At 52.5% G+C, this 21,307-nt stretch overlaps 1 protein-coding gene across 3 annotated transcripts in view; it reads left to right on the top strand.

Moving 5' to 3' along the window:
• Window positions 1-21,307, top strand: part of LOC144103818 (uncharacterized) — a 205,264-nt gene that overhangs the window by 53,327 nt on the left and 130,630 nt on the right. For all 3 annotated transcript variants that reach the window (XM_077636519.1, XM_077636518.1, XM_077636517.1), the window contains exon 5: window positions 20,849-20,956. In XM_077636519.1, coding sequence (XP_077492645.1) covers window positions 20,849-20,956 — 108 coding nt within the window. The remainder of the gene's footprint in view (window positions 1-20,848; window positions 20,957-21,307) is intronic.

Here is a 21,307-nt window from a genome sequence, read left to right as displayed (position 1 = left end):
CATGTGACAGCTATTACGTCACTCAGCCGCTTCCGCCGCCGAAACTTAGCGCTCGCCTCTGTTTCCACAGGCCATCTGCGTTTATGGCTTTTGGGTTTGGGAAAAGGAAATGGCGCGGTATCTGTCTCACATCTCTGCGGACACCTCAACCGAGCCGTAAGAGAAGGAATAAGAGAGGGAGTTAAAGAAACGGAATAAAAAGGTGCGGTATAGGAGGGCTCCTGAATAATTTCTACCACCTGGGGATCTTTGACGTACACTGACATCGCACACCACACGGGCGCCTTAGCGCTTCGCCTTCCTCGAAACGTTGCCGCCGTGGTCGAGTTCGAACCCGGATACTCTGGATCGGTAGCCGATGCGTTCATTGTGGTCATTGGCGTTGGCATTGACAACGTTCTGGACTCCTGTGATTTTCAGGAAAGGAAGGGCGCATAACTGGCTATGTGGATCAGTGGACGCCTCAATCACGCCTTGATGTGCGCGTAGGTGGTGAGGGAGAGATTTGGGCCGCATTCCGTCTTTGTTTTGGTGGGATCCATTAGGCTCTTTAGAATCCTCCACGTTTTAGCCGTGCTCAAGTAACAGATGAAGAGCAGCTTAAAGCAGTCAGCACCAAGTGCTATGGTCAAGACAAACCCGCGGACTATAAGGGGCGAGAAAACCCGGAGCTAGACAGGTCAATCACCAGAGAAGAGGTCTACGCTGCAATTAGGTCCATCAAAAGAAACACGGAAGCTGGAGAAGACAAAGTTAAGAACTCTCTAATCCCCAACCTGGGTGATGAGGCAATCGAGCAGCTCACTACCTACCTAAACAAGCAATGGGAGGCAGGACTGGTGCCCAAGGAATGGAAGCACTCTATGGTTGTAATGATTCCCTAGCCTGGGAAGAAATTACACATAGAGAAACTGAGGGCCACCTAACATCTTGCCTCGGCAAGCTCTACGAAAGAATTGTGACCAAAAGAATTCAAAACTATCTAGAGGATAACGAGCTGTATCCTCATAGCATGTTTGTGTTCAGGGCAAACCTGTCAACGCAGGACATCCTGCTGCAACTCAAACACGAGGTCATTGCCAACGCCCCGCAACAGGGAGAAAATCTAATTATGGCACTCGACATCAAAGGGGCTTTCGACAATGTCAGCCATGAGGCTACAAAGGAAGGCATCAACAACACCAACTACGGGAAGAGAGTCCACGACTACGTAAGATCTTTCTTGACAGGAAGAACGGCCACAGTGGGCTTGGGAGATATAAGAAGCGAGACCATAGACACTCCATACACAGGCACGCCACAGAGCTCGATCATATCGCCAATCCTTTTCAGCCTAACCATGATTGGCCTGGCAAGAAAATTGGAAAGCATCGCAGGCATAAGACATGCCATATATGCGGACGACATAACTGTATGGTCGAACCAGGGATCTCTGAAGCAGATGGAACAATAAATGCAAGAAGCAGCGGCTTGTGCTGAGCAATATGTCAAGAAAAGGGGTTTAGCCTGCTCAACTGAAAAATCGGAAATCCTTAGGATAGGAAAGAAGCCGACGGATGCAAGAATAGAGATAAAGCTCGAGGGCAAGATCATCCCGGAAAGGGAGATCATTCGAGCTTTAGGCATGTGGCTACAGAACAACGGCAAATGCAACCACACGATCAGCCCCGTTAAAATGTCAACGGAACAAGTTTGCCGTATGATAACCAGAGTATCGTCCAGAAGATATGGCATGAAGGAAGGCGACACGCTAAAGCTGGTGAACAGCCTAGACATCAGCAGAATAACTTACTCAATTCCATATCACAGCATGCTGAAAAGTGACGAAAATCAGGCAGAGATCCTAATCAAAGGAGCCTACAAGACTGCTTTGGGCTTACCCAGAAACACGTCGAACGACAAGCTGGCAGAACTGGGGCTGCACTACACGTTCGACGAGTTAAGAAGGGCACAAGTCATGTCACAGATCCAAGGGCTAAGGAACTCGGCAACAGGGAGGGTCCTCCTAAGAAGGCTGAACTATAAGGGGGTCCTGGACGTAGCGGATAGATCGGCAAACATCCCAGACGAAATAAGTCGAACCTACCAGGTTAGCCCTATACCCAGGAATATGGATCCAAATCTACACGCAGCCAGAAGACAGGCAAGGGCTGAATATGTAGAGGTGAAGACAGCCACACAAGATCAGGTAGTCTACACTGACGCCACTCTGTACCCATGGACTCGTAGCCAAAGCATCAAGAAAACGGTATCGGTTGTCACAACAAAGGAGGGTGGCCTCATCAGCGGTGCATCCACGAGAGATGGGACGATAACTGAGGCAGAGGAGATCGCCATAGCTCTAGCGGCAGCCGAGGGTTATCGCACAATCATAACAGATTCCCAAGAAGCGTGCAGACGCTACATGGTAGGAAGAATCAACAAGAAAACACTAAGGATTCTCTTGAAAACGCCGTGAACCAACGAAAAGATCCAAAAGGATCTACTCGGTACGAGGACACGCCGGAGTCGAAGGCAATCTGAAGGCGGACAAGCTTGCTCGCGAGCTTACTATCCGAGATGGTGCATCAAACGCCTCGGACAGCCCGGAGACAAAGGTAGAGCTCACGTACGCAGCTATCTTCAACCTCATCAAAGGTAGAAGACGCAAATATCCCCAGCCACATCCTCTGCTAACGCAATATGAAGCGACATGTTGGAGGAGACTCCAAATTGGAGCCTTCCACAACCTTCACATGCTACATAAGATGTATCCGGAGCAGCATAGGGATACATGTCCGTGGTACGGGGCAACCCCCACGCTGTACCATATCACATGGGAATGCATACACAATGTAGCTTTCCGAGGTGACCAAGAGTCAAATGTGGAGCAGTGGGAGGACCGGCTAACCAGCAGCCAGCTCAAGGTCCAAAAAGACCTAGTGAGCCACGCATGCCGGATGGCCAGGGACAGTGGTGCCTTGGACTAGAGGCGCCAACCACGCTCAGCCTGGAAGACATCGGCAATCTTCTGGCAAGCTGCAAGACTCCTTTATAAGAGCAATTAAGTTTATTCACTCACTGGGCCGCATTCATTAGCGCTGACAATGTTGTGGCGCTACAGCAATAGGCCGCAGCGTTCATTGAGGCAACATCCTCTCGCGATGAACATTTAATTTAACTGCCCCTGCCAGCGTGGCAGGGTGGGCGCACTCCCTATCCGTTGTGCGGAATGCACTGAAGGTTACAGACGCCAAGCCCCGTCTCCTTGCCCGATAGTCCGCAGCTTTCGCTCCCTAACCCGGTTCAGCAGTAGTTAAACCGCAGCTAAATTTGAAGCGAAAGCTTCACTACACTAGCTAATCCCATTCTTATTTCATTTAATTGGTTTTGGGGGGAAAGGAAATGGCGCAGTATCTGTCTCATATATCATTGGACACCTGAACCGCGCCGCAAGGGAAGGGATAAAGGAGGGATTGAAAGAATAAAGGAAGAAAGAGCTGCCGTAGTGGCGGGCTCCGGAATAATTTCGACCACCTGGGGATCTTTAACGTGCACTCACATCGCACAGCACACGGGCGTCTAGCGTTTTTCCTCCATAAAAACACAACCGCCGCGGCCGGGTTCGAACCCTGGAACTCCGGATAAGTAGTCGAGCGCCCTAACCACTGAGCCACCGCTGCGGGGCTAATCCCGTTCTTCCCGTGTTGCTAAATTGGACCTTCCCAGAGCAAGAAGTCATGCTTTCGCGGGGTTGGATGGATGGAAACAACTTTTATTAGACGAAAAATAAATCTTCCAGGGGGTCCCGTACTGCTCCAGGAATCCGCTGGGTAGTGCTTAACATAAAGCCCGACCCACCAGCCATTTCTGGCCGGCGGGTTAAGCGATCAGTAAAGCAGCCTCCAAGGAAGAATGAGTGGGATTGGGGATGGGGGGTACAGCCTGTCTGAAAGGACATTTCCAAAGGTAGTGTGGTGGTGGTAGTGCCGGGGATAGCAAAAACGATTTTTGCTAGCACAGGCATCTGCCATCGATACTGAAGCACCTGAGCTGGGGTAGCGGAAATAAAGGATAGCAGGCAGAATGGAGAATTGAAGTGAAAGAGGTGAAGGGACAGGAAGAAAGGATAGGGGGAGAAGTAATATATACAAACTATTTACACTCTAAGAAATGTGTCCAGGTTGTGTGCGTGATCAGTTCATGTTGGAGGAATTAGAACGCGCACAGCACTGTGTTTGCTACAACTGGAGTGGGGCGTTCAGTTCGTCAAGGTAGAACTCGCGGAGCGTTCGCTCACTGCGCGTAACTACTTGACGGAGAACAGACGGGACGTCAAGCCCGTGTGTTCGAGGAATGCACAGAGGCTCACCAAGGTTCGCTCACGAGTGCGCGCACTGCCATACGGCCACAATAGAGTCTTTAGGGAGTCTGGTAGATCGCCCAGCGCCCTATAGGCCACGAGCATATCGCGACGAGCATCGGCGAACGCGGCACAGTGAAGGAGCAGGTGTTCTAGTGTTTCCACTGCACACTGCACCGCATCCGTTACACACATCACTCGTCGCGATTCCGTGAAGCTCCCGTCGTTCCCCGGGCGACACGCAGTCCATGCGCGAGCGGAGGGTCATTACACGTTGCGACCGTGTAAGTGCGCGACAGCCGGTGATACTGTCGATGCGCTCACCTCCTGCGATGCGTGGATCGGGGTGCTGTTTTCGGAGATGGTCGTGGATGGCCGCACGCACGTCTTCCAACGCAAGAGGCAGATCGCTGGCAGGTAGTTAATGTGCAGTGGCGGCGAGGTCGTCAGCTTCTTCGTTGCCGGCGGTGCCGCAGTGACCGGGCACCCACTGTTCACGCACGGCACATCCTCTCTCTGCGCGAGGCGCTCGATACGCGAGCGAATTTCCTGCACTAGTGGGGCACCGCGGCCGTTAGATTGTAGGCGCTGAGGGCGGCGCGGGAGTCGCACAACAGAGCACTCCTGGGCGGCGGAGGGCCGAGGGTGAGCAACGGGGCCAGCCCGAGCCGGATCCCCATCAACTCCGCCGTGGTGGAGGAGCCCAGGAAGGTTGCGTGTTGCTGGCTGTGCAGTCGCAGGGCGGGGATGGTGGCCGCCGCAGCAAGGAAGCAGCTGTCGCGGGCCACTGAGCCGTCGGTGTACACGAGGAGATGGTCCTGGAGCTCCTCGTGCACGACGGCTCTGGCCAGCTGCTGCACAGCTCAGAGGGGTGTGCTCCGCTTTCCCGCGATGGCGACGATCTCTCGCTGTACCTCCGAGGCAGCAGGCCAGGGTACGCAGGAGCCGTAGGGGGTGGGCCTTGAATAAATTGCTCATACTCGAGCAGCGCCGCGCCCATTCGTGAGCGCGGGTGCGAGCGCATACGCTGCAGCAGCGAGCCGCCGTCCGGTGCGCGGTGAAGCCGGTCGATGTGATTCAGTGCGCTGCGCGATGCCTGGAGCTCAAGTGGCCACGCTCCTGCCTCGGCCAACGTTCCGCCGCACTGCGAGTTTTCGGGCCGGCATAGGCAAATGCGCAGGGACTTGCGGTGCTGGAGCTCAAGTTTCTTCTAGCACGGCTTGCCCACCGTGACGAGCGGCAGCGCATAGAGCACCGCCCCCAAAGCTGTGGCATTGTATAGCCGCAGCGCGGCTTGCTGGGAGATGTCCTGGCCTCGAGCGGTGAGCTTGTGCACGGCGGCCATCTTCTTCAACGGCAGACAGGCCTTGGCTACCGCGGGACGGAAGGAAAGGCGACAGTCGATGTCCAGGCCAAGGTACCGCACCGATTTACGCCAAGGAATCGGAGTCCCGTCCAGTGACAGTGGCGCAAGGGGCGCGCGCGAGCGCGAAACGCAGGCCATGGCCACCGATTTTTCCGCGCTCAGCGGCAGACCAAGGCCGCGCAAGTTTGCATCAATTGCGGTCAGAGCTCCCTGAAGGCACCCCCGCACGCGGAACGCCTCGACCGATGGTCCCCGGCACCACACAGCTATGTCGTCTGCATACATGGACATGTACACATGGGGTCGGCCGCTCGTGGGGAAGGAGGCCGGCACCACCGACATGGGCACATTAAACAGAAATGGTGATAAGACAGAGCCCTACGGAACGCCCATGTCCACCGGGCGAAGCTTGGAGGGCTTACCCCCACTCGTACGCGCATGGTGCGCCCGCTCAGGAAGCCGTGAACGTATCGCAAAAGGCGCCCGCTCACACCGGCCCTCTCAAGCACCAGGAGAATTGGTGCGCGGTGAACGTTGTCAAAGGCGCCCAAGACGTCCAGTAGCAGCAGCAGCGCAACCTGGCCTGCCACCCTGGCATGCTTCAGCGTTGTAACAACGTCCGACATAGAATCAGTCGTGCACCGCATCCCCAGGAAACCCGTCTCCCGCTCGTCAAACAAATCAGCCTCCGCAGCCCGCTCGTTCAGACGCTGCAACGCCATATGTTCCATGAGCTTACCAGCAGCCGATGTGAATGCCACCGCCCGGTATCCGCTCAGCTCCGTAGGTGGGCGCCCTGCCTTTCGGACGGGACAAACGATCGCGGTTCGTTAATCCTCCGGTAGCTCCCCGCGTTCCCACACCAGGTTGATCTGCTGCAGGAGGATCTGTCGTTGCTACGCATCCAGGTTTCGAAGCATCTGGTATGTCAGCCCGTCCGGTCCGGGCGCCGAGCGGAGGCGGCAGCGTTGCAGCACATTGTTCAGTTCCGCCGCGGTGAACGGCGCGTCACATGGACCTTCCAAGGCGACGGACGAGGGGACTGGCGTCGCTTCTGGGGCTCACAGGAGCAGCTATGTTAGCTGCGTTTGCGAGGCTGGGCGGCGCGACCCGGTCGGCAAACCGCTCTGCCAACTCTTCAAAGCTGAGCCCGCTGGAGATTGCGAGGGCGGCCAGCGGTTAACGGTTTGCCTGTGGTTCGGTGATGCGCCGCAGGGTGTCAAACAGCCTCCGCGAGCAGAATCATCCTCCATCGTTTGGCGTAGTGAAGCCCACTGCCGGCGATATAGCTTGTTGGCGTGGCGGCGCGCCGCCGCGTCCAGGCTGTTGTAGACAGTCCAGTCGGCGGCTCTGTCAGTACGTCGCGCCAGTCGCTCTGCGCGATCTCTCTTTTCGCGCAGATTGAGCAGCTTCATATCAGGTGTGCGCTGCCCTGCCCTTACCTTTGCTCGTTGGGTGGCTGCGAGAGCGCTTCGGACTAGACTTGAAAAAAAATCTGCACCAGTGGCCGCCGCCTCGTCGACCGCCCGCCTGAACGCACTCCAGTCTGCAATGAAGTAGGCGCGTTTGGGGCGCGCTTCCAATGCAGTGGGTTCGATTAGGATGAAGTAATGATCTGGGCCCCAGAGAGATGATCGGCGCTATGTCGCCTCGATGCCTCTGGATGCGAAGGCAACGTCGATGCAGGAGCCGGTTGTTCCGCGTCGTCGAAAGGTGGGCTCACCGGTGTTCAGGTTAGGTGGGCGGATGAGGTTAAGAAGTTTGCAGGCAAAGGGTGGATGCAGCTGGCAAAGGATAGGGTTAATTGGAGAGACATGGGAGAGGCCTTTGCCCTGCAGTGGGTGTAGTAAGGCTGATGATGATTATGACCGGTGTTCAAGGGGGTGAGTCCCAGCTGCGTTGCTGCGTCGTGCAGGTCGTTTCCACGCGCGGAGTGGCGGCACTGCCCCACACACTATGGTGGGCGTTAAAATCACCACAGATGATTTCGCGCGGGTCACAGCACGAAGACACAGCACGAAAACACAGCGCGTTCCACGCGACAGCTGGACGCACATGAACAGTGCCCACCGACGTGTCAACCCAACCGACGCGCACTGTCACCACGACGCACTCCTGGACGTCAGATGTAGCCGCCGCCAAGCTGACGAGGGTGTGCTGGACGTCCTGCCGCACGTATATCGCGCACCTTGATTTCTCGGGACGATGAGTTGTGACACAACAGGGCACTGCGGCACAGGTGGGTTCCTCGCACGTGGTGGCTGATTGGTCGCCAATGCAGCCAGGTAGCTGCATCTGAGGCTCCCCGTCATGTCAACGTACGTACGTCTCCTGCAGCGCGATAACTTCAGGCGAATCCTGTGCTATGCGAACTCGCATTTCGGCGTACTGCGCCGCAAGTGAGCGCACGTTCCACTGCAGGATGGATGGTATCCGGGAGGGAGTCCAGCGGCTAGCCATCATGCTGGCTTATCTGTGCGGAACACCCGTTGCTTCTAAGCAAGTCCGGTGTCCATCGGTGCCCTCCGGGAAAAGTGCGCTGAGGGCGCGCAACGCCAGCTTTAGGCGCGCGATCTCCGCGTCCCGTGCGTCAGGGTGCTGGCCATGAGAAGCGGCCGCAGACTTGGGCCGCACTGCACGGGACGCCGGGCAACCGTATCGCTACTGCCGCTGCCGGCGTAGCCGTTGCTTCGGTGGCTGTTGCTACTGGGGTGCTCCCCTGACGGCCTGCGCATAAGAAAGCGCGCGCGGCACGTGCTTATGTTGCTTGGCTGGGGCCGCTGTTTCAGCCTGGACGACGGCTCGGACAACCCACCTGGACATCGGTGCCATGGATGTCGCCATTAAAGTGGCTACGTGACGCTCTCGCTGCCAGTGCGGGCACGCTGGGTCCATGGCCGCATGTCGCCCCCCGCAGTTGTTGTTGTTGCCTTGGTCTCATGGCACATACCCACGACGGGGGATTGGCCAGGGTTCAGTGGGGAGACCCCATAGAAAAAGGTAAACTGGTGTCAACCCAATGATTGTGCCTTGGGTGAAATTTCAGAGTAATTTAAAAGAAAAGGAAGAAACAATATATCGAGAGAGAATATCTGAGAATTAAATAATTAAAGATATGAAAATATCCAAACGCTCTTTTGAATGCGGATATTTTCGAAACAATTAGCAAGGGAATTTGCGGTAGCTGTTATATAATTGTGGAGGTATTCGCAAACTTGACGCAATGCAAAACCCCTGGAGCTCGCGCCGCAAGAGAGGAGTGGAGCCGACAACGTGAGACTCAACTTCGTAATGGGAATTTCTAGGTGTGCTCTCCTCTGATGTGCAAACCTCCGGCAAGAGAGTAAGAAATGCTCCAATGTCTCTACTTCACCACAAGCCGCACAAAGGTTTGTGGGACTGAACCCGCATCTACATAACTAAAGTTTTAAACGGGGAATCCTGCACCGCATGATTGTCATCGCTACCTCACACTGCCGAGTTTTACACGCACGAGCCTTCTATGGGTACATGAGGTGTTGGTAGTCGACAGTAGAGAGTAATGGATCGTTGCACGCGGCGGTTATAAACTGAAAATGCTGAAATCGAGGCGCTCCGTCCCGTTTATCTACCTTATGGTCTGTCTGTTTTCGCGCCTGTAATCCAAAGATGTACCAACTTGCCCAGCAAGACGTTCTTTTAAGCTGAAATCGAGTCATACCTAAAAGAACAGGATTAGGGACGCTACAGGCAACTGGTGCAGTTAGAGCTGATTTTGCCAAAACGTCTGCTGCTTCCATTTGTCAAATAACGCAGTGGCCTGGTATCCAAACGAAGAGCACCTCTTTCACCCATCCAGGAATAAAAAAAGTTTAGTGAGCGTCTCAAAAAAGCGTCTCGTGTAGACTCTAGTGCCAGCAAAACAGAGAGGCGATCTGAGAGGAATATCACCTGAGAAACAGTTGTGGGAATTTTCAAACCGGCCAGCCCCAGAGCCATAAACTCTGCTAGAAATATGGTTGTGCAATCCGGGACTCTAACCGAAAAGCTCCACGAGAGAGAATCTGAAACAAATACCAACCCCTGCCTTCCTGTCCGCCCCAGACGCATCTCTAGCAATTACCGTACGTTGCGGGTACTGGGCAAGGTGATCAAAGAGGATTCCAGTTAATGCACTTGCAGGCAGATGCTTCGCATTAGGTGGGAAAATATAGTCAAAAGTAATATCCACAGGGGACGCTGCCCAACCAACTCTTCATACAAAATTGAGATCCACAACAATGTTGGATAGAAGGTTCTGAGTAAATAAAATTTGAGGGAGGAGGAACCTTGGCCAATGAGCAGTGAGAAAAATGGCTGAGTTCGAGACGAAAATAGGAGTAGCCAAACCAGGAGCCGACTCGAACGCCCACAAAAAAGTACTGACGGTTAAAAGGCGAAAACGGGAGTTTAGGTCGGGAATACGTGTCTCCAAGTACAGACCTGCCGTGGAAACTGATTGAGGGAGGCCTAGGCAGAGACGCAGTGTGCGCCTTTCTAGCAGCTGCAACGGATGATGCTTATATTTAGAGGAGCCAGAAAAAGTATGCAGCCAAATTCCATAATGGGTCTGACATAGGCTTTGTAGAGAGGTCCAGCGTGTCTTGGCGCATACCAAATTTCCTATTGCTTATCCGCAGTAGCATATCCAGTGCACGCTCTCCTCTCTCTAGATTAGTCTTGATGTGGGGCCGCCAATCCAAATTGCATCATAAATGACGCCTAGATACATTAACGATTCTACCTGAGGTATGCTGTCCGAGCGATAGCGTAGCAATATATATAGAGGCACGTTGGTTTTAAAAACCAGTACGCTGCTTTTGTGCACAAATAATACCATATTTATTGTATCCAGCCAAACCTCGAACGCATTGAGGTAATCCTGGAGAGAACGATATAGGGCAGGAATGTCTGCTGCAGAAGCAAAGAAGGCTATGTCGTCTGCATAAACATATACTGTAACATCAGGGTGTACTGGAATGTTGCACATCAACAGATTGAATAGAAGTGGCGAAAGTACAGAACCTTGTGGCACACCTCTGGTTTGGGCATACGTGCCTGAGGTGAAGGAACCGTCAGAGCAAGAGAACTGTCGCCCCGTTAAAAATTCGCGGATCCATGCATAAACGTCGAAAAGCGGCTGTAGTAATGCCAATTTAGAGAGAAGGATCGAATATTCAACACTGTCGTACGCTTTAGCAATGTCAAACGTCACTAATGCTGATACTTCTTTCTTGCACATAGCAAGGCGGATTCTGCTCTCCAAGTCGACATGGGCAGACCAAATGTAGCATCCCTGGCGAAAGCCAATCTGGGCAGAGCTCAGTGCATTCACGACTGAGACATGTGCGGATAGAAGGCTGTGCACAATTCTTTCTATGAGCTTTACCAAATTAGATGTTAGAGCTATCGGCCGTATGTTATCAATATGGAAGCCCTTTGAATCCTTTAAGAGCAATATTATGTTCGCCAACTTCCAGGAGTGTGGCAACCATGCAGTTTCTAATGATGTGTTGATCAGGTCTAGGTGGTCCTGAGCGAAGTCTTGCGCTAATATTTTCAACATACTGACCGTAACGCCACCCCAACCCGGAGCTGAGGATTGCAGTAAAGAAACTGCAGTTGTTAATTCTCATTTGTCAACCACAACATAGTCTGAGCAGGGGTAGGGGGCGAACAGAGAGACTCTATGCTGCTCCTGAAAACGTGAAGCAAGCGCTTGGGCAATTCGCTCTAATTCATCTGCCGCCACATGTGGAGAGAGCACCACCGAGCTGGTTAACTGCATAGCTGAGGAGTTCACATTCCATTCCATAAAACGATATAAAGCCTTCCTATTTTTTGAATTTGACAAATATGTGTTCAAATTTTGATTGTAGTCATCCTTTGCCTTTGCTGTGGTTCTTTCAAACGAGACCGAGAAAAATGTATAGTTGATCCAATTAGCCGGGCTCTTATTATGCGAAAGGGTCCTCTACGCTCCTTTCCTACGACGAAAAGCTGTCTCACACGCGTCATTCCACCATGGAGATGGTGATTTATTGCAAATAGCAGAACGCACAGTGAACGGGGAGCTCTCCGTAGCCTTCAAAATTGAAGAAAACACTCTCTGAGCCCTGCTGGTTCTACGTGAACAAGAATCAGATGAAAGGAAGGCGCGCAGAAATGATTTGTAGGCTGCAAGGTTAACTAATTTTCGGGTAGAACGATGATGTTGGAGGGGGCTCACCAATATGGTGAAAGTAATTGGCAGGTGGTCACTAGATGTGCCATAGTCAATTGTGGACCATGCCCCTATACATACTCCTCTTGCTGCCAAGGACAAATCGAGAAATGAGCGCGAGTGTCTGAAGATGAAGGTTATGACCCGAGAATTGCAACACCTCACATCATTTGCAGACATCCATGCCCATAACATATGTCCATGTGAATCAGTATAGGAACCCCAGACGACGTGGTGTGAGTTGAAGTCCCCAGCAATGACTACCCTGCTATAGTTTGCAAGTAAGCTGTCTAGGTGCTCTGTTCTGAATACTCCATTTGAAAAATAGACGTTAGCAACTGTGACATTAGAGCAGTGCGGCAAATTGAGATCTATAGCTAGAAGCTCGCAATCAGAATCCATTGCTTTTTTAGTTATTAAAGCCCAGTGACACAATTTTGACGAAATCAGGATCACCGACCCGCCGCCCCTACCACTTATGCTGTCCGCACGGAAAACACGAAACCTGTTTAAAGAAAATGACTTAACAGCGGAGAGCCAAGTTTCTTGCAAGAGCACAATACCTGGGTTATGAGAAGATAGAAGAATTTTTAAATCAGGAAGAGAAGATGCAATAGAGCGGCAATTCCATTGGAGAACCTTTGCACCCGCCATGATGCTTATTCGAGAATTGAGGCTGAAACATCCTTTTGTATAATATCTGACTTGGAAGATACACTAGAAAGGCCTTTTTTGGTCTTGAGCTGGGGGACGGAGGACTTAGAAGGAGAGGTTGAAGCACGACGCTTCTCCGTAAGGCAAGCCATTTAAGCACCATTAGTGCAAACAGTGTTGAGAGAAAGACTTACAGGGACGCTGTCGAGAGGCGGCCCGTGAGACGGCACCTTGGGTGATGACGTGGCAACGAAACTTTGAGCGCAGACTTGCTGTGATGTTGATGCTGGTGGAACTACAACCTGAGGTTGAGAAATAGCCTTATTTGCAACAATATCAGACAAAGCCTGCGTGAAGCTGCTGAGCATGCATTAGGCCACCACTGTGAGTGCTTTTTCGATGGTTGTCTTGAGGTCAGGAGTAGAGGAGCGCACAAGGCTGGCATATGAATGTTTTCTGTGGTTAAGGAGCGCATAAGCGTCTGCCCGTGAGCAGCGATTCTGCTCAATTCCAATGAACTTTGCTCCTGTGACCGACTTCCACAACTCGCATCATCGGAGCTGTGACTGTTATTGCATACACAATAGCTTGGTTGTTCAGCGGTGCTGCTATCGGAAGAGTGACCTTCGCCACACACCCGGCATCTGGTCGCCGACTTACACGCTCTACCACTATGTCCAAATCTCCAACAGTTGGTACATTGCAGGGGTAGAGGATGCAGCGGGTCCACGCGGTAGACAATTGGCCAAAGTTTCAACTCCGAGGGGCATGTGCGACCAGCAAAAGTTGTTATGACTGACTCCTTTGCAACACGTACTCCAGCCATCTCCCGAGAGCAGCGGTATACATCAATAATTCCCGCCCCGGCTTCCTGGAACTCCTCCAAAATTTCTTGAATTGAAGATGACGGGTCCACTCCACGGACAATGCCCTTAGTAAACGCAAGCTTCTCAGGAATGAAGGCTTTAACCGGCAGAGAAGCGAAGGTTTTACACCGGAGGAGATCCGACACATACTCAATGTTTGCCAACTTACAAACAATGCCACGCCTTCCTAAATGTCCCACTTCAGAGATGTCGAGATAGAGACTGGTGAGATTTGTCAGTTGTTCCTGTATTGTTTTCGGATTACTCATTTTGATAATTTCATCTCCAATTGGTACAAGCGCCACGGGAATTGAATCGACACCATTTTTTAGAAAAGAGTTCAAAGGCGGTCCGGTCGGCAGGCTGGCGAACCAGGCTGCCGAGCCTCCTTCCGGGGAGGTGAAAGACATGCCTGCACGCAGCGCGGCGGCAACCGTACATCACACGAGTCAACAGATCTACCCTGAACCCTGGAAAAAACCCCACGAACGTGGAAAGGCCTCACCAAAGGAACCGCCCGGCACCACCAGGAAACGAAACCCCGCAGTTAATGCAGCGGGGCTTGCTCGCGCAGGTACCAGTCTCGTGCAGCCCGCCGCAGCGCGTGCATCGGGCAGGAGTGCAACACACCTCAGTGGCATGCCCCAGGCTGGCGCACTTGGCACACTGGAGCGACCGTGGACGGCAAGGGCGGACCGCGAGCCTGCGCTTGAATATGGTGATGAAAGCCGGTGGTGTCGGTGCCGCAAAACGAAGAGCGAGTGTGCTGCCCGACAACGACGCCGAGACCATCGGCACCGTTGACTCTGCCGCCGCTAGCAGCTCCTCCGCCGTCCTTCCCCCTGTCCACACCGAAGACCAGGCCGGAGCTTTGGTTCCGAGGGGGAGACACCTTGGCGCAGACCGACACGCCGCGAAAGACGGCTGTGGCTGGCAGGGCCTGGAGAGCATCGCTGGTCCCCGCGTCCACTGCCACCACATTCCGCCGCATGTTTACCCGGCCGGCGAGGACGCCCGGATGGGTTCCGATCTCCTCGGCCAACTCCCAGCCCCGTTCCCTGGTGAAGGTGGTACCCCGGTTCGCCGGCCGAAACACCACCGTCCCCACCAGGCTGGACGGGACCTCTACGGCAGCCGCGGCTCGCTCCAGGGCAGCTCTCCGACGCCGCTGCGCCTTGGTAGTGATGGTCCGCCACGGGACCAGGCTGGCCCTAGCAACAGCGTCGCCGCTGTCTTCGGCGTATTGCTGCGGCGCGCCACGGGGTTGGGCGCGCTCGCTGCCAGCAGACGAGGCCCCAGCCCCAGCCTGGTCCCGTGCGGCGGGATTTGGTGAGGTCGCACCCGGTTTTCTTCCGGACGCCGTCGCCCCAGCAGCAACAGAAGCAGCGTCAGCAGCAGGCTTGAGGTGGGCTCCATGGAGTTCGTTCTGGGCACGCCCTGCTCCTTCGAGTGTGGAGGGAGAGGGAACAGTGACGATGGGGAGGGGGGTTGCTTCGAGCTTCCCACATGGCCACCGCGATGTCCCTGTTGCTTTCGGCATCTCTCTCTCCGCGGACCCCGTAGAGCGTCGCCGTTTCCGGATAAAAGACTCGTCCATCGGGTGCACATGTTCTCCTCGGCTGCAGGTGTCTAGGTGAGCCCGCAGCAGCAGCATAAAGGGGAGAGGGCATCACAGGCGGTTCTCCAGGAGTAGCAATGGCGGCGGGACGCGCAGAAGTGGCCAGAAATGGTGGAGAGGGAACTGCCATGGAGTCCTGCGTCTGTTCAGCAAGTGCCATGGCGTCCCTCAAGGCTAGAACGCGTGGGTCTGCCGGTGACACGTCCAAGGTCCCGATGACGGACTCGATGTTCTCCGAGGTGGTGATGAGCGCCGCAGTCAGGCACCTCACTGTGTCCCGCAGATCAGCGATCTCTGCCTGCATCCGCCGAATGGTGCTGGACGATCTTGCTCTGGATGGCGTTCGCCTCCGGAATCGTTAGCGTGAGCGGCCTGCCCTGCGTTGCTCATTGTCACCGCCGAACGCAGGTCGTCGCTCGTTCACGATGTCTGTGGCCTCCATGGGGAGACCCCGCAGCGCCGCGAAGCCTTAGGCCCAGCGTCCGAAGGAGCGGAGAGCTAAAAAACACGTCCGCTCGCTTCGAGCGCCCGCTGAAGAATCCCAAAGGTAGTGTAAAAGTGTGGATCTAGGCACGGCACAGGTGTTACAATGAGGAAGAAAGATCGGGGAAAGCATGAGAGACGATAGGGTGAAATAAAGCAGCCCGTCTGTAATAGTCGCCATGTGGCGCGTCATAAGGGCGACAAGGTACTGTGGGGTGCTGGCAATGTCATGCGGCTGAGTGTAGAATGTGGTGATTTGATGATAGTTACAAAGGTCGACGGGGCCTCTTGCACTGGGTTGTGTGCCTGGGAGGAGAGGTTTCGTGCCAGCGCATGAACGCGCTCATTACCGGGGATCGAGGGATGCCCATAGATCCACGACAAAGTAACCGTTCGGTCCAGAGAGGCAGCTCTGGCAAGAATACTATGTGTGGCCAGCGTCGCCACGCCCTTTAGGTGGTGGCGCTACACGGCCTGGGAATATGTACAAATTTCGGTTATGCTTTTGTCGAAGGTGGAGTGGGCCAGCGCAAGTGCGATGGTGGGTCCTTCCGCCTCTGAAGGTGCTTAGTTCGGATAGTGGGGGCGGCCCCCACTGTGCCGTCTTCATAGGCTGCGACTGCTGTGAAAAATCCTATTTTATAATTTTCTGCCGCGTCGACATTAAAAGTTTTCAGAGCGGCCGCTGTATTTTTTGGTGTGACAGCTCTCTCGAGCATGCCGCCTACCCTGATGGAGGCTGGCACTCATATTGCGCGGTAGGGGCTTGTGATATATGTGATCCTGCGTGCGCAGAGAAATCATGTAAGGTGTAGGACTTGTTGGGGTCAGAATGGGTGGATTGAGACGCAGCTGTCGCAGTAGGCGTTGACCGGTTTCCGTGTGACTCAGGTGGACTAATTGGTTGGTGCGTTGAGCCTCTTTTAATTCGATCACGGTATTGTGGGTATCAGTGACCAGGAGACGTTTCGTGCTAACCGTTCGTGGAAGACGTAGGGCGGAGGTGACAGCCGTGCGTATTAGGATGCCTGCCTGTTGTGTTTGGCGCTCAGTGAGTATGTGATATTGGAGGTGGTATGTAATGCAGCTAATGATTAATGCATTTGTCATATTGAGGGTCTCGCGCTTAGAGAGCCCATGATTGCGTGATGCCACCTGCCTGATTAGTGCAGCGACCTGTTTGGGATATCTTCACAAGTGCTGAAGGGTGGCGGTTGCATCGAGCATGTTATCAATGAGAAGGCCAAGAATATTCACCTGAGATACAATGGGCACTGGATTCTCGTACATGTGCAGTTCGATAGGGGGGGGGGGGGGAGTCACTGGGGAGGGGTTTCAGCTTCAAAAGTTTCAATTCATTTGGAGAGCAATGGAGGCCTTTGTTTGTTAAATGAGTGCTGGTGATGTCTATAGCAGATTGCTGGATATCCTGGGCTGTTCCAAGGGATCCTCCCGTTGTCCAGACGGTTATATCATGTGCTTATGTGGCTGTGTGGAGCCCTGGGATAGCAGCAAGGGCCTTGCCAGTGGCGCTAGGGCAATGTTAAAAAGTAGAGGTGATAGCACCGCCCCTTGAGGGGTTCCCCGGTTAGGCAGGGGGAAAGGCTGAGAGGCGACACCACCAAGGTGAAATTCTACCGTTCGTCCCTGAAGGAAGGCCCGAACATATTGCCATATGCGGGGGCCGCAGCCCGTGGTGGCTACTGTCGTCATCGCAAGGTTGAGGTGTCCATCGAGGTGTCGAGATCTGAGAGCTACTGTGCTCTTCCCTTCCGTCAGAAACGTTTCCTTTCCTCAAAACACAAGCTTTCGCGGGGTTGAGGCGTCCACCCAGATGTCGAGATCTTAGAGATATTACCTCTCCCCTATCCTCTCTTCCTGTCCCTCACCTCTTTCATTTCATTTATCGAAACTGCCTGCTATCCTTCATTTCCGCTGCCCCAGATCAGGTGCTTCAGTATCGATGGCAGATGCCGGGACTAGCAAAAATGTTTCCTTCATTTTTGCTCTTATTTTATTAAAACCACTTACTGCTACTACTCCCTTTCCTTTCGTCAAAAAAATCGGCAGTGGCTTAACTTGGCTGACACTCGAATTCAGCGAAAATCAAGCACGCTTCCTAAGCGCCTGAGGCTGGTCCATGGCAGCTCCTCTACACGCTCGCGGCAGCCGTTCTATATATACTCACACGGCCCTGTGGCTATGACGTTTATGACATCCTGACAGTGAGAGCACTCAAAAAGACAAGGACAACATAATAAGAGGGACAACGAAGCGGCTACTTGCAACTGATTTTTAGTTTCGACACCCCCATCGGATGTCATCACGTGGCTTCACACCACCCCGTCGGTTGTTATTAAGGTCAAAGGTCAACCCAAAGGTCATCCAATGTGAAAGGTCGAAAGTAAACTTAAGGTCAGAGGTCAACTAAAAGTCATTGGTTGAGGTCAGGGGGTCAAGGATTCGACACCATAACAGTACCACATATGGTCTTACCCAGCTAATAGGGCTGGGCTGAAGGTCGTATATATATATATATATATATATATATATATATATATATATATATATATATGAAGGAAGCGAACAGTCACAGAAAGGAAAGTGCATGGGGGAATGTTTAAACTTTTTAAGTGTTGTGCTTAACTGTGGGATAATTGTATTCAGATTAATATATCGCTCAAAGAAAATTACTTATAAAGCAGCAGAAAAAACAATCATACCGCCGGTCGCCGGTGGGGTCTGAACCTACGACCTCTAAATAAATATATATACTCCGACAAAAGGGGCATCCATCCGGGGACAGCTATGTACCGAATTTGGTAGGCATATAATGCCCTACGGGTTGTGGTATAGAAGCAAAGCCACAATTAAATAATAGTAAACATTGTATACATGCAATTACTAATCGAAGCGTTACCATATTGCACCGCAAGCCGAATTCTAGGTCCACCTTAACCCCCCTAAACGAAGCAAGTTCCGTTTGGGGCGTATCCTGAGGGGGCGCAACTTGGCGGCGCAATTCGACAACGGGTAGACGGGCATCGTAATTTGTATGACAGATGGCGCTAGGCGTCGATCCCTCCGCTAGGTGGAAAAGTGTTTACTTTTCCGAGCCGCTCAGGGTTTTCTTCACTGGCCCCGCTTGATGCAGAAAGAGTTTCGTTTTATGCACGGCCAATAAAGCTAACGCTCGTTACTTCAACGTCTTCCAGACGGTGGCGGCCTTTTTTTCTCTTTATTGCATGGAAATAGTGCCGAAAAGAAAAACTAAGCATGCTTACGCCACAAAACACCAGGCCAACATACCCCTGCACGACATCACCTTCCAAAATATTAAAATTCTCGGAGGCAGATATCTGCAACCAGAAAAGGGACCCAGCTAGACGGCTATTCCAGGGTAGCATATGCCCCCCGCACCAAAGCGCATTGCTCACGAAACAAAGGTTTCAACGACATAGATGATTCCACGACTGTCCGTCAGGCAACTCTTCCAGAGACTAAGCAGTCCCAGCAACATAAATAGATCATATGGCACAACACAATTTTCCTGCACATGCAAAAAATGCATACTCTAGGGTGTCATGTCAATGTCCTTCTTAATTTTTCTTTGTACTCTATGCCACAACATAGCATCAATGCACAGAATAAAACAATGCTCAGTTGCATCTCGTGTACTGCAGAGGCGGAAGTTCTCCGACCATGGCGCAAGCATCTCCTTAGCATGAAGCCATGCCTTCACAGGCAGCGTGGACGTGTGCAGTTCAGAGAAGAATGTTTTTGCTGCAGAATAAATGCACATTCGCCCTACACGTTTTAAAACATTGGTGTCAAGGAACACCAGAAATAGTTGCCGATACAACGGTACAGAGAACAAATACTCTGTAAGTACCTCAGCCATCTGCCTTCAGGAGAGGCTATACAGGCAGCCTAAAGAAAAGCGCACAGTGAGGAAATTGAAGGTGTCAGAAACTTCCTTAAGGAATCCCTATAAAGGTCCCTCATGTGTCTGTCCAGTCGATGCGTATAGGGAAGGCAAATGAGCACTGAAACGCCTAATAAACACAGCTACTAAAAAAGTATGGTTAGCCGATTTGAAAAGGAAAAAAACGCGAAACATGCTGAAGCAAGAATAAATGAACAAGGCCTTTTCCACCAGACTCTAGAGAAAGAAATAGGTTATCGTGACGCATTGGTTCCCTCCGGGAACACCATACGAAAGTAGGAAATATTTCGTGCATCACCACCTCCTTCCTCGCAGAGTAGAGAGAGAGAGAGAGAAGACTTTATGTACACCGACATGGACCTCGAGGCAGGGGCTCAGCCAGAGGGAGGGTCTCCCCCTTGCCGGCCCTCCTGCGCCGTGACCGCAGAGAAGGCCTTGGAGTAAGCCTCCCCCGCCAGGCGTAGGACGATCTTTAGCACATCCTCATTTGGGCTGCCGGATGTAGGGCTCGCACGCAACTTGATGAAGAGGATCAGTCTTTTTACCTCCTGGAGATTCGGGGCATTGCCACATTAGATGATTCTGATGCAGAGGTACTTTGCAGAGATTGGAAGCCGCTGGGGCGTCTTAAGCTCAGTATGCAGGGTAAAATAAGGGAAGAAGTGATTGGCCTGAATTTTTCGCCAGGCCCTCCATTCTTGCAACCCTGCCTTTCGCCGCGGTGCTTCATCGATTACTCGTGCAAGAGTCATCGTCAGGGGCGCTTTCCTCGTCGTATTGGAACGTGGGAATCGTCCTTCACTTCTATAGAAATAATTTCATCGCCAGACTTGCCGATGACCGAGCAAATCAAAACCACGGAACCACCACACTGCACACATTATTTCGCAATTCTAGTCAATGTAACAACGTCAGAACCGTACCACATTTTTTGATCATGACTTGTAACTAGCGAACTTCACCAACTGCGATTACATATTTACGTTGTGCCAATGGGTGATTTTCATCACAGCGGAACGCATTCTTGGGAGAGAATCTAGATTCTTTGGTAGCAGGCAGCACGAAGAAAATTGCGTTTTCATTTAAAGGGCAGCATAATATTTTCATCGGATTGCGATGCTCGTTAATTGTCTGCGTGCACACTACTCCGTGTTTATCCAGCTTTCCTATTTCCGTACGTGATCACTTGCCAGAGCTTACAGTTTTCCTTCCTGTATCCCACCTCGACATAGAGTGCCGTAAATTATCCTATAAACAGAGACTCAAACAAACATGTGAGCAAATGTGTAAAAGGTACACAGGAGAACACTCTCGCCCGCACATTGTTCGCAGGTGCAGACGGCACAGGGCAAAGGCCGCCTGCTACTCCGCGTGCTGCTCAAGAGGCACCTGCTCAAGACTGCCGTCTCCTGCCTGCTCCAGTCGCCCAGCATCGTAGCGGTAAGCAGTCGCATGCTTGCTTCTGGCTCTACCAGAAGAATCCGGGGGAGGTTGCTTTAGTTAAAGAAAATTACCAGCAACCAACACCACCTACAACCATTGGGAGGTAGCCCAGTGTCAGCCTGGCACCCAGGAAGCGCGGCTTCGAATTCCACGTAAATACACCTTTCTCTGGAACATTTTACTCCAGCGGTGTGTATGGTCAGGTGAAACTGCGCAAGCAAGAACCGGTGAAAATGTGGACGTCAAACGCATTCCTGGTTTAAAGGGATAATGGACAAAAGTGTGCAAGTATTCGGAAAGCACCTGGTTTTTATTCCAAAGGCACTGTTACCCAACTATGCAGTGATC

This window comes from Amblyomma americanum, chromosome 9, assembly GCF_052857255.1.
Source record: "Amblyomma americanum isolate KBUSLIRL-KWMA chromosome 9, ASM5285725v1, whole genome shotgun sequence".
Classification (NCBI taxonomy): Eukaryota; Metazoa; Arthropoda; class Arachnida; order Ixodida; family Ixodidae; genus Amblyomma; species Amblyomma americanum.
This window is presented reverse-complemented; position numbering and strand designations above follow the sequence as displayed.